The following is a 17,578-nucleotide window of genomic DNA, read 5'->3' as shown; positions in this document are numbered from 1 at the left end:
AAAAAGAAGTGTCTTAAAGTCTCCTGCTACTATTCTGTTTCTGTCCAGTTCTTCTTGAATTTCTTATAGTTTTGCTTTATATTGTTTGATGCCAATTTATTTGGTTTATTAATTCATGCAGCAACTAATTCAGGAATCTGCTATGTACCAGGAAGTGTAATAAGTACTAGGCCTGAGAAGCCAAACAAAAATTGTCCTGGGCTTCCCTGGTGGCACAGTGGTTAAGAATCTGCCTGCCAATGCAAGGGACACAGGTTCGAGCCCTGGCCTGGGAAGATCCCATATGCTGCGGAGCAACTAAGCCCATGCGCTACAACTACTGAGCCTGAGCTCTAGAGCCCGCAAGCCAGAACTACTGAGCCCACGTGCCACAGCTACTGAAGCCTACGCCCCTAGAGCCCGTGCTCCGCAGCAAGAGAAGCCACAACAGTGATAAGCCCGTGCACCGCAACAAAGAGTTAGCCCTCGCTCACCGCAACTAGAGAAAGCCCACGCGCAGCAACGAAGACCCAACGCAGCCAATAAATTAAAAAAAAAAAAATTGTCCTGGCCTTTGTGGAAGTTGCAGTCTAGTGGAGGCATATGTTAATTGAATGAAACTGTAAGGCTTTTAAGTGTGATAAAATACTATGAGGGAAAAGAGCTGAATGAATGAGGAGCTGGCCACTTGACAGAGTGGGAGAGAGTATTCTAGGTAGAGAGAACAGCTGTGGGGAGGCAGCGAGCTTTGCATGATCCAGGAGGCCAGTGTGGCTGAAGCAGAAAGGAGAGGGGGAGGCTGAGTTTGGAGCAGTAGCCAGGGCGTACCTCACAGAGGGCCCTGTAGGTCTCAGGAAGGAGTTTGGATTTTAATCCAAGTATGGTGGGGACTCACTGAAAGGCTTAAAGTTGGGGATTGGCACAATCATATTTACTTTTTATTAAGTTGTTCATAACTGTTATATCTTCATTGTAGACTGCATCCTTTATCATTACAAAATCTTTGTTCCATTTAGGGATTTAAAAATTTTTGCTTTGAATTAAACTTTTGTAACTCCTTTTTATTTCCATTTCCTACAAAGAGAAGTGTACCTGGGACATCCTGTTGAAAATAGCTAGTAGGCAGTTGGAAATAATGTCTCTGGAGTTCTGAAGCGAGGTCTGGGTAGAGAAATGCATTTAGAAGTCATTGATATTTGGGTGGTAATTGAGTCCACTGATAACTGGGGGAAAGCAGGAGAATCTGCTGAGGACTAAACTTTGGGGAATTTGCACGTGTAAGAGAGGTGTTTGGCAGAGGGACAGCTGGTCAGGGAAATTGAGTCCTGGGTGGCACAGGAAATTCAAGAAGGATGTTGTGGCCAAATATGTCAGATGTTTTCAAAGAGAGGATAGGTAAAACAGGCGGTATGTTACAGCACTTTCTATCCCAGGTATCGGTTGATGTTTACAAGTTTGCAGTTAATTTAATAATCTTATTTAATCTTACTCTGTATTTAGGCTGTAACATGATATGTCCTGTTAGCTATATATATTGAAAAAATTGAAACAAATAATTGAAACAATTAGAAGTAAGGAGCTTTAGAACAGATTTTCTGAACTTTTTGCTTTTACTTTACGTAATTTCAAATATGCAGAAAAGCTGAAAGAATAGTACAATGAACACCCAGTATACCCTTCTCTTGGATTCACCGATTTTTGTTGTTTATAAATTTATGTATTTATTTATTTATGGCTGCATTGGTCTTTGTTGCTGCGCGCGGGCTTTCTCTAGTTGCGGCAAGGTGGGGGCTACTCTTCCTCGTGTGTGCGGGCTTCTCATTGCGGTGGCTTCTCTTGCAGAGCACGGGCTCTAGGTGCGGGGGCTTCAGTAGTTGTGGCTCGCGGGCTGTAGAGCGCAGGCTCAGTAGTTGTGGTGCATGGACTTAGTTGCTCCGCAGCATGTGGGATCTTCCTGGACCAGGGCTCGAACCCGTGTACCCTGCATTGGCAGGCGATTCTTAACCACTGCACCATCAGGGAAGTCCCGGATTCACCAATTTTTATAAACATTTTTGCCATATTTGGTTGCTCAGTCTTTTAAAATTTTCTTTTTGCTGAACCACTGAATAGTAAGTTGTAGACATAATAGCACTTCACCTCTAAATACTTCAGCATACTCAAGACATTTAATTTAACATGGATATAACATTACATTTCAAATTTCCCCAGTTGTCCTCTATTGCTGTTTTGTTTCTTTATCCAAGATTCAGTCAAGGGTCTTGTATTGCTTTTAGTTGACATCTCTTTTGTTCCTTTAATTTAGAGCTCTTCTGTCACTTTTGGAGAGGGAAGGGTTCTTTTGTGACAGTGACATTTTTTCATTGTCCAGGCCAATTGTCTTTAGAATGTCTCACTGTTTGGGTTTATCTGATTGTTTCCGATAGAAACACACATTATATAGAGAGTTATGGGGTCTAGAAGTATGAAAACACTATAAATATTCTTCTTAGAATTAATACAATAAAAATGTATGAACCAAACTGAAAAATCTACTGTGGCATCTGGATTTTAATCTTGGCATGACCTCACCCCTGGACCTCTAGTTTTGCTTCTGGGTATCATTTGTTGAACACACTTTTTTTTTGTGTTTTTTTTTTGGTTATTACAATAAAACATGGTCTGTGCTCTCAGGGAGTTAACAAATGAGCTGGGGGCACATGAGTAATTGCCTGTAATATAAATGCACTCACACTATAATGGAGAGCTGTACAAAGTGTCAGAGAAGCACAGTGCCTGGAGGCACAGGAGAGGACAGAAGAGGCGACATTTGATCAGGGCCTTGGAAAAGGTCTAGGATTTCTTGCAGCTTCAGCAAATTAAGGCAATATCTGCTTAAAATGTACAGAGAAGTTTTTAAATTAAAAAAGTGAGAAATTAACAAATACAGATGGTGCCCCACAGTGCATATTTTAAAAACCCAAGCATGTAGAAAAGGACCCCAAGCAACAGTTAACACTTGGTGAATATTGTTGCCAGTTCTTCCAAAGAGCTCAGAGAAGAGAGCATCCCTATAGACTCTATGAAGTAGAATTCTATTGTGGAATTAAAAGGAGTGGGAAGTTTTGCCTTAGCAACTGTCAGGTTGTTCAGATAATGTACATAGTAGCATATTCTTCTATTAAGGTAATAATCTGTAACATGGGCCAGAATCCTTGTTTAGTCAAGAAACTCTCTCCCTTGGGCTTCCCTGGTGGCACAGTGGTTAAGAATCCACCTGCCAGTGCAGAGGACATGGGTTTGAGCCCTGGTTTGGGAAGATCCCATGTGCCGCGGAGCAACTAAGCCCGTCCGCCACAACTACTGAGCATGCACTCTAGAGCCCTCGAGCCACAACTACTGAGCGCATGTGCCACAACTACTGAAGCCCTCACACCTAGAGCCCGTGCTCCACAACAAGAGAAGCCACCGCAATGAGAAGCCTGCTCACCGCAATGAAGAGTAGCCCCCACTCGCCTCAACTAGAGAAGGCCCGCATGGAGCAACGAAGACCCAACGCAGCCAAAAATAAAATAAATAAATTTAAAAAAAGAAACTCTCTCCCTTAACCTAGACTGTGTTGGAAATTCACTGACAAATTCTTGCTGTTTGGTTCCCGTACCCGCTCCCCACCCCCATGCAGACCACTTTCCATCCATAGCATTTTCTTCTTGTAGGCTTATTAATGTCTTTGATTAGGCTTCAGCTTCCTTTCACACCTGTCCTATTCTAATCATACCTTCTTAGGCAGCTTCTTGATTCTCTTGTTTGAGTTTCCAAAAAAGCCCCACTTTTTGCTTGGTAGTGGGAATATCCAATTTCGGTAAAGCTGTGATTTTCACACTTGGCTGCACATCAGAATTATCTGGGGAGAAAGATAAAAATACAGATTACTGAGCTTCACCTGGGGTTCTGTAAATTTGAATTGCATTTTGATACTCTACTTTTAACAGTTTACCATGTGATTTTGCTGCACTTCTGGTTTTAGGATGGATAGTTTTCAAGGCAGCATGTCAAACTTTAATGTGTACGTGAATCACCCGAAGATTTTGAGAAACTGCAAATCCTAATTTAGTAAGCCTGAGATTCTGACTTTATTTCAAGCCTCATAGATAATGCCAATCACATTTTGAGTAGCAAGCTTTGAAGGTAACTGGAATTAGTGGATTTCATCTGATGTGTATTAATTTTTACTCAACAATCTCAGAGGGATAACCTTTTTGAGTTCCAGGGCAGTGGTTCTCAAACTGTGGACCTCAGACCAGCAGTTAGTATCGCATGGGAATTGTTAGAAATGCAAATTGAGACTCTTTCCTAGTCCTTTGAATCAGAAGCTGTTTTAATTAGAATCAGCTCTCCAGGTGATTCTGATGCGCAAAATTTGAAGACCAGTGTTCTAGGACTTCTCATGGTAGTCCTCTATTTATTTACATAGTGAGGAGTGAAAACACATTTCTGACATCTGCAAATAATGTAAAGACATCATTTTCTTGTGTAATTGCATAGGCTAGAGTTTGAAACTACTGATTCTTTCAGCAAAGTGTTTCAATTTTACATATATATATTCTTTTTCATATTCTTTTCCATTATGGTTTATCATAGGCTATTGAATATAGTCACCTGTGCTATGCAGTAGGACCTTGTTGTTTATCCATCCTATATATAATAGTTTGCGTCTGCTAATCCCACACTCCCAATCCTTCCCTCCTCCACCCCACCCCCACCCCCTGCTTGGCAACCACAAGTCTGTTCTGTATGTCTGTGAGTCAGTTTCTGTCTCACAGATATGTTCATTTGTGTCATATTTTAGATTCCACATGTAAGTGATATCGTATGGTATTTGTCTCTTTTTTTTTCCCTTAAAATTTATTTATTTATTTAGTTTTGGCTGTGTTGGGTCTTTGTTGCTGCACACGGGCTTTCTCTAGTTGTGGCAAACAGGGCAACTTTTCATTGCGGTGCGCAGGCTTCTTATTGCAGGGGCTTCTCTTGTTGGAGAGCAAGGCCTCTAGGTGCATGAGCTTCAGTAGTTGTGGCACGTGGGCTCAGTAGTTGTGGCTCATGGGCTCTAGAGCGCAGGCTCAGTAGTTGTGGTGCACGGGCTTAGTTGCTCCACGGCATGTGTGATCTTCCCGGACCAGGGTTCGAACCCGTGTCCCCTGCATTGGCAGGCGGATTCTTAACCACTGCACTACCAGGGAAGCCCTGTCTTTCTCTTTCTGATTTACTTCACTTAGTATGATAATCTCTAGGTCCATCCATGTTGCTGCAAATGGCATTATTCTTTTTTATGGCTGAGTAATATTCCTGTGTGTGTGTGTGTGTGTGTGTGTGTGTGTGTGTGTGTGTGTGTGTGTATGTATGTATTACATCTTCTCTCTCCATTCACCTGTCAATGGATGGACATTTAGGTTGCTTCCATGCCTTGGCTATTGTAAATAGTGCTGCTGTGAACATAGGGGTGCATGTGTCTTTTTGAATTATAGTTTTGTCTGGGTATATGCCCAGGAGTAGGATTGCTGGATCATACGGCAACTCTAGTTTTTTGAGGAACCTCCATACTATTTTCCATAGTGGCTGCACCAATTTACATTCTCACCAACAGTGTAGGGAGGGTTCCCTTTTCTCCACACCCTCTCCGGCACTTATTATTTGTAGACTTTTTAATGATGGCCATTCTGACCAGTATGAGGTGGTACCTCATTGTAGTTTTGATTTGCATTACTCTAATAATTAGTGATGATGAGCATCTTTTTGTGTGCCTACTAAACTCCTGATTCTTTCAGTAAATATTTATTAAGTATTCACAGCAGCAGAAATACACAGACAAAACTCCCTGCCCTTAAGGAGATTACATTCTAGTGTTGATATTAACTACTAGTTCATATATATATTATATATATACATCCATTCATCCATAAGCAGTAGATAAAACTGTTTCGCATGGTTCCAAATTATCCTTTTGTAGCAATTTTTTTTGGTAGCAGTTTCATTTGTTTCATGGTGTTTTTATGATTGATCCATGCCGACATATGTAGCCCTTGACTGCTCTATGGAAGTTTATCAAATGGGGAATTCCCTGGTGGTCCACTGGTTAGGACTCCATGCTTTCACTGCCGGGGGCCCGGGTTTGATCCCTGGTCAGGGAACTAGGATCCCGCAAGCCAAGCAGCATGGCCCCCAAAAAAGGATTCTATCAGATGAATGTTCCACAGTTTAATCGTTCCCCTGTTGATGTATATTTTGGTTGTTTCCAGCTTGATTGACCGCTTGCTTTTATACGCAATGTTCAGTGTTCTGCATATGTATAAGGAGAGTTTCTCTAGAGAAGTGTTTTTCTTTCTTTTTTCGGGGGGGAGGGTGGGTTGGGGTGTGGCTTGTGGGATCTTAGTTCCCTGACCAGGGGATCAAACCTGGGCCCTCGGCAGTGAAAGCTCAGAGTCCTAACCACTGGACTGCCAGGGAATTCCTGAGAAGTGTTTTTCAAACTGTGGGCTGCAACCAGCATAATTTAAAAGCAGAAAGAGAATGGAATAGAAGGTATTGGAATGGGATGGAAGAGAAGATATTAGTATAAGAGTAGTGCTTTGTAGAACTTTAGTTTTGGGGTAGGTGTGTAGGTAGATTTAAATGTAAAATGTATTTCTTACTTTGGATCATGGGCAAAAAATTTTCAAACTGCCCCTTCAGGGTTGTGTGCACAACCTTAACCTGACTGTTACTGAATTGCTCTCCAAAGTGGTGACGGCACTTACAGTCCCGAGTGTGGTATACCGGTGTCTCTGTTGTTCTCCGTTCTTCCCAAGTTTGTTTGGATGGACTTTAAAATTTTTGTCCATTGTTGAGTATGAAACAGTATCTCATTGTGGTTTTAATTTGCCTTTTCCTGATGGCTAGTGAGGTTGACGTTAATCCCTTTTTTTTTAATACAGGAAAATTAATATACTTTATCTGCTAGATAGTAGATCAGTGTTGAAAATGGTAATGAGTGTAATCCTCAATGGTATATTATAAATACATTTCCCTGAATAGTTGAAATATCTTGACTTGCTAATACTAATGATTGACAGTTGAGGGGCTTAAGTGGTTTAATTTTATGAGTTTTCTCTTTATACACTGTAATCTGTGCTCACTTCTGTAAACCCAAATCTTTGAATTTGGCAAAATGACCTTATATTTGTATTCATACAAGACCGTCAGTAGCCATTACTGGCAGCATATTAATATTTTTATATATTTGTATAGATACCTGCCCAATATTTTTCTTTTAAAATATTATAATAAAAATATATGCATGTGGTATTTAAGAATATAAAAGGATAAAAAAATTAGTCTTTCTTTTTTTTCCTCCATTTCTCCTTTCCAGGAACAGCTACTTTAAAAAGATTCATATATGACCTCTTTGATGTATATACTTTATTATTGTTCTCTTTTCTTTTTTTGTTTCTAATTTTGTTTCTCAAATGACATTCTAGTCATTGTTCTGTAGCTGGCTTTTTCATCTACTTAATTATACATCTTAAAGATTTCTTATTTCAGCACATGAATTTTACCTTATTCCCGCATGCGTGCTGCAACTAAAAGATCCTCTGTGCCGCAATTAAGACCTGGCGCAGCCTAAATAAATAAATAAAAAAAAATTGAATCGATTTAAACTCCCAATAATGCTTCAGAATGAACTGGCTAGCATTTAATGCTAACTTGTAAAAGTGCTCACGTTGTTCAGTATGTATGTAGTTGTAGTTTGAATAGATACTATTTTGTGGTTTCCAGCTAGATGATAGAATGTAGAATTTATGAACCTTTGTTTGCCTTTCTTCCTTTTACCTTAGAAAGCTAACAGACTTTAGCTTAATATAAAGCTAAATGAACTGTTAAATATTAGAATAATACATGCTTATCCAAAATCTTTCAGAATCTGTGAAAGCTGATATTTTAAAATTAGATATCAAATTAAATTAGACTACTGTTACTCTCTAAGTTAATTTACTACAAAAGAGTACTATCAACAGTTTTTTTTTTAAACATTAACTGCTCTCATTGATAGTCTTGAAATAGCAATTTACTGAGTTTCTCATTATAAAAGGCTTGTATACAGTGTTAGATACTGTTTTAATCAGTACTCTTTTATTTGCAAGCAACAGAAAACCAACATGTTCACTTAAGCAAAAGGGGAGTGGTTTTTGGTTTGTGTGACTGGGAAATTTGATTTTTAAAAATAAATTTATTTATTTATTTATTGTCTGCATTGGGTCTTCATTGCTGTGCACGGGCTTTCTCTAGTTGCGGCGAGCGTGGGCTACTCTTCGTGGTGGTGCGTGGGCTTCTCACTGTGGTGGCTTTCTTGTTGCAGAACCTGGGCTCTAGGTGTGCGGGCTTCAGTAGTTGTGGCACGCGGGCTCTTGAGTGCAGGCTCAGTAGTTGTGGCGCACAGGCCCGGTTGCTCTGCAGCATGTGGGATCTTCCTGGACCAGGGATCGAACCCATGTCCCCTGCATTGGCAGGCGGATTCTTAACCATTGCACCACCAGGGAAGTCCTGACTGGGAAATTTGAATGACAGGTTCTGTCAGTACTCGTGAGTTATCAATACTTATCTCCCATTTCTGCTTCTGTCTCTTGTCCTTATTCCCTTCTTCCACAAGGGAGGTAAAGGTGGGTTAGCCACATACAGCCTCTGGCCACCTTCATGGAAAGAACGAGCTTCAGATCACTTCTCACTCAGCATCTGAATATAAAATACCAGGCAAGACTCTCACTGGCCTGCTTTGCCAGTGATCAAGAGGTGGAATACTGTGTTTGGGGGCCCCATCAGAATCACATGGTGTAGGGGAAGGGTAATTCTCTAAAGGGAATGATGCTAGCTAATGCTTCCAATAAAACAAACGTGCCAGATCTTTCTTTGGCATAAGAGGTGGGTGTTCAGCTATGGAGGTGGAATGGATACCATGAATAGGTAAATTGTAGGGTAACAAATGATTCAAAGAAGGCTACGAGAATTCAGAAGAGTTTGGGGGAGTTAGAATAGTCTTTTGGAGGAAATGGTACCAGAGTTAAATCTTAGGGTGGTGGTGTTATGTTCCACACCAGTTGGTTTCTTTCTTCATAAGGTCACTTTTATTCATCTTTTTCTTCATTCCCACAGCCAGACTCTGAATCCAGGTCTTTATCTTCTGGGTAGTTGCAGAAGATGTCCTGTGTCTGGTTTGTTCCCCCTGTCCTATTCATTGTATACACTGAAGCCAGAGAAGTCTTTCTGGAACATTCTTCTCATGTCCCTGCCCTGCTGAAAAAGTCTTCATTACTTCATTCAAAGCCATCAACCTACATTACTGCCAGAATAAAGTGCTGTAAAAATGCCTACACCTAACATTTACGGATCCATCTTCTGATCCTAGAACTACTTTTCCAGCCTTTCCTTATGTAATCCTTTACTTGGACTCTGTTTGACAGCATTTTGCGTAAACAGCTGAGAGGAACACAGGGACTGTTTCTATAAGCAGGTTTGTCTCATTTGGTGACTTGTGTTTCTTCTCCTGCATTTGAGGGTATTCCTCTAGGTTCAGTCTTCCCTTTAATCCTTTTCTGCTTTCTCTCATTTATACTTTTGCAAATGAGGCCCAAGTAACTTCCAGAAGACAGTGAAATGTACTGGATTACCATCGTGGTGCTTATTACTAGCATGGTGATTCTGTGATTTAATTGAATCTGCGAAAACTGTATCTTTGTAGTAGATGGATATTTGCTGAGATGGAGGAGGTTTCTTTCTTACGATGTAGGCTCACCAGCAAAGTCTGGCCCAGAGTGATCCCTTGGACTTTTTTCTGCAGAAACTAATGGATATAATCTTATTTGGAAAATCTTTCCAGTGAATGAATATGGGGAGTGCATTGTATAAAATAAAAGATCTTGACCTTTTATATTCTTTAGCATACTTTCTTTTCCTGGTGCCCTGTACCCTTTTAGTTTGTACATGATGAGAATTCACTAGATGTGAGGAGGGCACAGCAATGGGGAAGGGAGGAGGCAGTTAAGAGGTGACCAGCAACCCAAAACCATAGTTAATAAAACTTAGTTAATAAAACAATAGCATAAAAATAAATTTAATGTTAATTGATCTCATAAAAAGTCTGCTATTTAAAAGTACATTTGCTATTCTGTAAATATCATTGGAAAGTGTAATAATAATAATAATGCAGGCATGGGCATGGCAATTCTGGAGAAAATTGTTTCTTTCCATAAGTTTCTTATTAATACCTCATAGACTTGTTCAGAGGATTAAATGAGATCTGCTTGCTTGTTATGAACTAAGGTCTCAAATGCTATATATTGATACATTTACATACATATATATTCCTGGACTGTACATTTCATAAATTGGCGAACAGGCACGCCTCCTGTTGCTTAATTTACAGCTAAAAATTATAATCTGTTGTCTGTTTCCTAAGTGAGCCCCGCTCCCCCTTTTTCTCCCAGTATTGGAACCCTGCTTCTCTTCTCTCTTCCTTATTTCTTCTTCCTTTCTGTCTCAGCCCTAACCTTGTGCTTCACTGTGGAACTCCCCATTACATGGCTCTCAGGAAGAACTGGCCAAGGAAAGGGTGCGCTGCACCAGAGAACTTCCTGTCTGATTGCTGAGAGGCATTTCTTAGTGCAGCTGGCACCATGTGAGATCTGTTAACGCCTGTTCTCTTCTTTGGAGATGTCTTTTTCTCATTTATGTTCTTGTCAGATCTTTCACAAATGCACTGTTATTTTTTATCATGGTTACCTGTAAACCAGTTAACCGCTCTAGGTAATTGAGAACTGATTATAATTGTAATTTTTTTTTTACTTCTAGTTTGGGATATAATGGGAACACTTTAAATTTAGATTTTCTATAGACTTAAAGATTAGAGCTAAATCATTGCTTCTTGGTATTATTTTAACTTGACAGTTACTGAAAAAATAGAAGTATGCTTCTCTCTTTTTGGGGCTATATGTCCAAATAGGAAAAACCTTAGTTTGTAGAAATGATGTATTGATTTGTAATTATACCATTTCTTTATTTACAGGTAGGCGAAAACCGAGAGTACATCGGCCTCGTTCTCCAATATTGGAAGAAAAAGACATCCCACCCCTTGAATTTCCCAAGTCCTCTGAGGATTTAATGGTGCCTAACGAGCATATAATGAATGTTATTGCCATTTATGAGGTACTGCGGAACTTTGGTACAGTTTTAAGGTTATCTCCTTTTCGCTTTGAGGACTTTTGTGCAGCTCTGGTGAGTCAAGAGCAGTGCACACTTATGGCGGAGATGCACGTAGTGCTTTTGAAAGCAGTTTTGCGTGAAGAAGACACCTCCAATACTACCTTTGGACCTGCCGATCTGAAAGATAGCGTGAATTCCACGCTGTATTTCATCGATGGCATGACGTGGCCAGAGGTGCTGCGGGTGTACTGTGAGAGTGACAAGGAGTACCATCATGTCCTTCCTTACCAAGAAGCAGAGGACTATCCTTATGGACCAGTAGAGAACAAAATCAAAGTTCTGCAGTTCTTAGTCGATCAGTTTCTTACCACAAACATTGCTCGTGAGGAGTTGATGTCTGAAGGGGTGATCCAGTACGATGACCACTGTAGGGTTTGTCACAAACTCGGGGATTTGCTTTGCTGTGAGACCTGCTCAGCAGTGTACCATTTGGAATGTGTGAAGCCGCCTCTTGAGGAGGTGCCAGAGGATGAGTGGCAGTGTGAAGTCTGTGTAGCACATAAGGTTCCTGGTGTGACTGACTGCGTTGCTGAAATCCAAAAAAACAAACCATATATTCGACATGAACCTATTGGATATGACAGAAGTCGGAGGAAATACTGGTTCTTAAACCGAAGACTCATAATGTGAGTAAATCTGGTCTTAAATTTTTGTATGTATTTAAAATTAAGCCAACTTCCTTCATGATTGATGTAGAGCTGTGCTGCTGATGTGATATAAACCTTGGTGATTTAATAATGAGTTGTATAGTTTAATAATTTCTAACTTGAAAGAATATGTACATTAAAACAGTTTTTAAAATTGTAAGGAAAGAAGGGTGTATGAAAAAAAGCAAAATACACACCATTGTACTCAATGCCTAGGATGGAAAGCAGAACGTTACTTACTAGGTGGGATGCCACATGCCATTGTGGGCCCTTTCCCCGTTAGATTCCCTGCAGCCCACCATGAGGTAATCTGCATCCTAACTTTGGTGTTAGGGTTTTCTTGCTTCTCTTTTTAGTTTTACTATATTGGTATATAAAATGGAGCAGCAAGAACAAAGAAACTGTCTAAGGAAAGATCAGTGCTGCCATGATTGGTTGCAGCCTCCCAGGAGAAGCCCAACCTGAGGGTTTTCACGAGATTCTTCCAGGCAGGACAGTGGGAAGGGCGGGAGGAAGTCTGGGGAAGTGAGGGTGCTTGGCAGGGTTGTAGTGTGGACTTGGTTTTGGACATCCTGTAGAAATATGGTCAGAGGGAGTGGGTTACTTTGTATTCTCAGCTTCTAAAGCTTTTCTTTTTAAAATATTTTGTTTATTCATTCATTCATTCGTTTATTTATTTATTTTCTTTTGGCTGCGCTGTGTGACATGTGGGATCTTAGTTCCCCGACTAGGGATCGAACACCCTGTACACCCTGCAGTGGAAGCACGGTGTCTTGACCACTGGACCACCAGGGAAGTCCTCAGCTTCTAAAGTTTTCAAAGCCTTCTTCAAGCTCTCAGAATTAGGTCAAATCAGAAAATTTGTGGTGAGATGAAATGAAAGAGCAGGCATAGAGAGGAGAGAAGGAACTTCATCAGCACATGGTCAGGCCAAGCCAGGTACAGAGAAGTATCTTAGCCAGGTCCACCCTTAGTTTTTAAAGATGGTACAGAGTAAACAGCGAATTTCAGAATTTTGTACAGTTGTCTTCTTGTAGTGTTGCTGTTGAGAAACCTGAATCCATTCATTGATTCTTTGTATATAACCACTTTGGACTTACCTGGAAACTTGTAGAATCTTCTCTTTGCCTTCAGAGTTTTCTGCAGTTTTCGAGTGATAGGACCTTGTGTGGGTCTGTTTTCATCCATTGTGTGTGTGTTGGGCACTTGCAATCTGACAGTTGAGTCAGTTCTGAGAACTTCCCTTGAGGACTTCCTCCTCTCCTTTTGCCTGTTGTATTTATCGTGAACTATTACTTTATTGAATGTTGGGCTTCCTATTTTGGTCTTCTGATTTTATCTTTTCACTCCAGTTTTCCTCTTTGTCTTCGTCCTCTTTGGAATGTGTGTGTGTGCGCGTGTGTTACTCAATTTTTCTAGATTTCCTTATCTTGGTCTTCAAGCCCTACTATTTATTTTTTATATTCTATCACATTTTTATTTTCTAAGAGCTCTTTTGTTCTTAAAATCATCCTCGTTTTTAAAAAATAAAATCAAATCTTAGTTTTTTGTTTTCTGGAAATAATAATTTCTCTTACTTTCGAGGATGTTATTGATAGTTTTTTCGTGTGTTTTTCCCCACAGTGAATGGTCTGTGTTTCTTCCAGGCTGCTTCTTCCTGCTGTGTGTATTGGTCTGTCTCTTCCATCCTCAGATGTCTATTAATCCTTAATTTTCTGCTCCTGATTAGCACTGCGGGATTATACAGCTGATTGGAAGTTCTGAGCAAGTGTGTAGGCCATATCAATTTTGAGCTTAATCGTTGGGTGATTTTCTTAATCTTTTTTCTTGGTGGTCCCTGATGTCACTCACTATCTTTAGTCCTTCCTTCTGAGCTGGTCAGGTGACCCAGAGAGGCCTTCTCTGGTGTTCTGCTTGGAGCATGAGGGTTTGGCTGGCTGGGTGGTGGAGGCGGGCTGCATTTACTATGCACACCGCATTTACTGTGTACATAGCCACTCAGTACCTTGGTTTTCTGTACAGGACCTTTGTTCACACCTGCACCTGGTGTCCCCTGGGCCAGAGAACCTCACTTTTACCTCCTGTAGAGACTAAACCTTTAGTGGCTTGAAGTGGATAGATAGGTGGCCTTGGGATCTGCTCCTAAAACAGCTTTCAAGCACTTCTCTGCTGTCGATACTCCCCTCCTCATTTTGGTGATTGTTGGTTCTCAGCTCCACCCTTTACGTTTCGGATTGGGCTTTCTTGGCTCTGGTTAAAGGCGGTTATCACTTGTCCATTTGCTTTCCTGCTTCCAAAAATTTTTTTGTTGTCTCTCTTATTTTCTCTAATCTTGTAAGTTTAAATCTTTAAAAATATTTCTTTAGTGGTTTTAAGAGGGTTTCAAGAGGGAGCAAACTGAGATGTGTGGATTCAGTCTTTTACCTTAATCCAGAAACTGATATGAGAAACAGTATATGAAGTTTTAAAAGTTTTAAATATACAAAGTATATTTTGTATGATTTGGTTTGGATCAGTTATTTTAAAATTTTGTATAATTTTTTTTGTTTTTTGCCCCCGTATCTCCCAAATATCTGGTTGTGGTGTTTATTGTGCCACCTTTCTCATGTCATGCTATGGAGATGTAGCATGGAAACTTGTGTTGGCGAGGTCAGTACAAATGGAAAGATAACTGGAACCACATTTTGGTTTGAAGTTTAATGCAGTCTTTCATTCTATGTGAAAAGTCAGTGAGACTGACTTTCAGGGAGCCTGGTGCTTGTGCTCTCTAGATGTTCAGCGCAGCAGTTTACAGACCCTATCCACTCAGTCTCATGTGCCTTCCCGGAAGGTCTCAGAGTCATCAGGATTGCTGTGAACAAATCAGGAAGTAAATGAAATCTATTCTGTGCTCCTGTTCTCCCATTCTTTTGTTCCCTTCCCTATCCTGCCTTTCTTCACCCTTTTTGGATGTTCATTCTCACTGCCTCTCACTTCCTTCCCTGTGCTGCTGTTTTGGGCCCCAGACATCCCAAAGGTGCTTTGTCCACATATAGGTAGGCCTTGACATCTGTAATGTAAGGCTTATCACACAATAATCAATGGTGTAGGCCTTGGTGTTAGGGACCTATAGGTGGAACTAGTTGCTGATGGGTTAGTAATAACAATAGCCAACATCAACATTTATTCAGCACTTAATATATGCTGTACAGTTTTTTTGTTTGTTTTTTTCATATTATATTTACGTAGAAAAAAAGGAAGTTAAAATTTCAACAGCTTTTTTTTTTTAAACAAAAAGTATATCCCCAGCCAGGAAAATGGATAAATCTAGAGAGATCCTCAAGGAGTTTATTAAACTGTCAACTTGCCCTACGGACAGTAACAGATTTAATTTATCATTGGATTGAAAAGTTCATTTTTATTTTTATATAACCTAAATAGTAAATTTGCCTTTTCTCTGAAAATTTTATACACAATTTTATAACCTTCAAAAATGACAATAAAAAATCAAATTATGTTTATAAATTTTTGTTATTTCAGTATATAAGAACCTTTTACTTTCTTTTTGACATTTACGGTTTCACAGTATATATCTTAAATTTGTATGTTTACTTTTTTTTTTGTCTTTATCCAGGCCATTTATTACTAGACAGTTGTCATACAGAGTGGTTAAATATTAAAGCTCTGAAACTAGCCCTGGTTTGCATTCCTGGCCTTGTTAATTACAAGTTCTGTGTCATATTAAAGCACCTGCAACCCTTCTAATCCTGATTTTTTTCACCTATAAAATGAGAATTGTCATGCTTCATGAATTGTGAATGCTTGTATGTTTATTTATTTATAAAATTTATTTATTTATTTATTTTTGGCCGCGTTGGGTCTTTGTTGCTGCACGCGGGCTTTCTCTAGTTGCGAGGAGCGGGGGCTACTCTTTGTTGCGGTGCGCAGGCTTCTCATTGTGGTGGCTTCTCTTGTTGCAGAACACAGGCTCTAGGCGCGTGGGCCTCAGCAGCTGTGGCAGGTGGGCTTAGCAGCTGTGGCTCGTGGGCTCCAGAGCGCAGGCTCAGCAGTTGTGGCACACAGGCCCAGTTGCTCCACGGCATGTGGGATCCTCCTGGGCCAGGGCTCGAGCCCGTGTCCCCTGCATTGGCACGTGGATTCCCAACCACTGCGCCACCAGGGAAGCCCCTGTATGTTTACTTTAGTAATCAAGACACTATTTGCGAAGTATACCTAGTATTTTTATTATTCTGTTATTTACTTTAACAGCTTTATTGAGTTGGGTTTTTTTTTGTTTTTTTGTTTTTGGCCGCACTGTGCTGCTTGCGGGATCTTAGTTCCCCGACCAGGGATCAAACCTGTGCCCCCTGCAGTGGAAGCACAGGGTCTTAACCCCTGGACCACCAGAGAATTCCCTGAGCTGTTTATTAATTTATGTATTATAAAATTCTGTTGTTGTAGATATACAATTCTATAATTTTAGTAAATTAGCACTGAAAGTCCCACATCCCAGGAAACATTTTCTTCTGAGACAAATCCAAGTGGTTGGTTACTCCACATTTCAGTCATTCTGAAAGTGGTCTCATATCTGTTTACAGTTAATCTTACTCCCATTCTCAGCCTTAGAAAATCACTCTGCTGTTTGTATAAATTTGCTTTTTCTAAACATTTCATATAAAAAGAAACATATAATAATATTATTTTGTATCTCAGTTCTTTCACTTAGAATAATGTGTGCCTTACAGTTTTCTAATAAGCATTTTGTATATACTTTTTTTCATTAACCCATACAACAACCCAGTAATGTGGGTACTATTTTTGTACATTTTATAGATGAAGAACTAAATTCAGAGAAGTTAAATAACTTGCTCTAGGACTTGCCCAAGACTCTATGGCTATTAGGAAGTAGGACCTAGAATTATTTTTTCAGGACCTATTTATAAGAATATTCTCTTTTCTTGTTTCTTCTTTTCTTTTTTTTTGACCACACTATGCGGCTTGCAGGATCTTAGTTCCCCGACCAGGGATTGAATCCGGGCCAAGGCAGTGAAAGCGTGGAGTCCTAACCACTGGACCGCCAGGGAACTCCCAAGAATATTTTCAATAGCTAATTTTATACTGTAGTCTAGTTTCCAAGCCATCATCTTGAGAAGTCGGCAATTTGCCTTGTTTTAGCTGTTAAAAGCAATGCTCATAACTGGGGGGAGAAAGATAGTATAATGGTTTTGGCTTTGTTGGGACTGGGTTTTTCTGAGATCTTATAAATTTGAAACACAGGCATTTTTAGAAAATATGACATAAATTAAGTGATGTTTCAAAAAAGTCGTGTTTCTTGATAATTCAATATCAGTATATAAAACAACACTCAGACAAGTAGAAGACCCTTTGAATGTGGCTAAATAGGTGCAAAGCTTTAAAATTACAGGAGTGAAAGGACTTAAGAAGGTACCCATGCATGGATTTGTGGTACATTACCAATGAAATGAAATAATCTACTTTTCTAAATAGAACAAATTCTTTAAATTACATGTTTGTCAGGGAAACTATTCACTTACATTTATTTGCTTTAAAAGCTTTAGTCATAATCTCTCAAACTGCCTTTCTTATTGCGTAATAAAGTACACAGAATTTAATGAAAATCTCAGATGAACAAGTATGATACATTTTTTCATGTGTTGTGACATTTTGACTATTTTCTTTGTAAA

At 39.8% G+C, this 17,578-nt stretch overlaps 1 protein-coding gene across 15 annotated transcripts in view; it reads left to right on the top strand.

Annotated features, from left to right (window-relative positions):
- The window catches only part of BPTF (bromodomain PHD finger transcription factor), a 139,518-nt gene that overhangs the window by 22,574 nt on the left and 99,366 nt on the right, over positions 1-17,578 (top strand). For all 15 annotated transcript variants that reach the window (XM_019944390.3, XM_073797486.1, XM_073797483.1 and 12 more), the window contains exon 2: positions 11,051-11,873. In XM_019944390.3, the coding sequence (XP_019799949.2) occupies positions 11,051-11,873 (823 nt within the window). The remainder of the gene's footprint in view (positions 1-11,050; positions 11,874-17,578) is intronic.

This window comes from Tursiops truncatus, chromosome 20, assembly GCF_011762595.2.
Source record: "Tursiops truncatus isolate mTurTru1 chromosome 20, mTurTru1.mat.Y, whole genome shotgun sequence".
Lineage (NCBI taxonomy): Eukaryota > Metazoa > Chordata > Mammalia > Artiodactyla > Delphinidae > Tursiops > Tursiops truncatus.
Note: the sequence above shows the minus strand (reverse complement) of the source record. Positions and strands in the feature narration are given on the sequence as shown.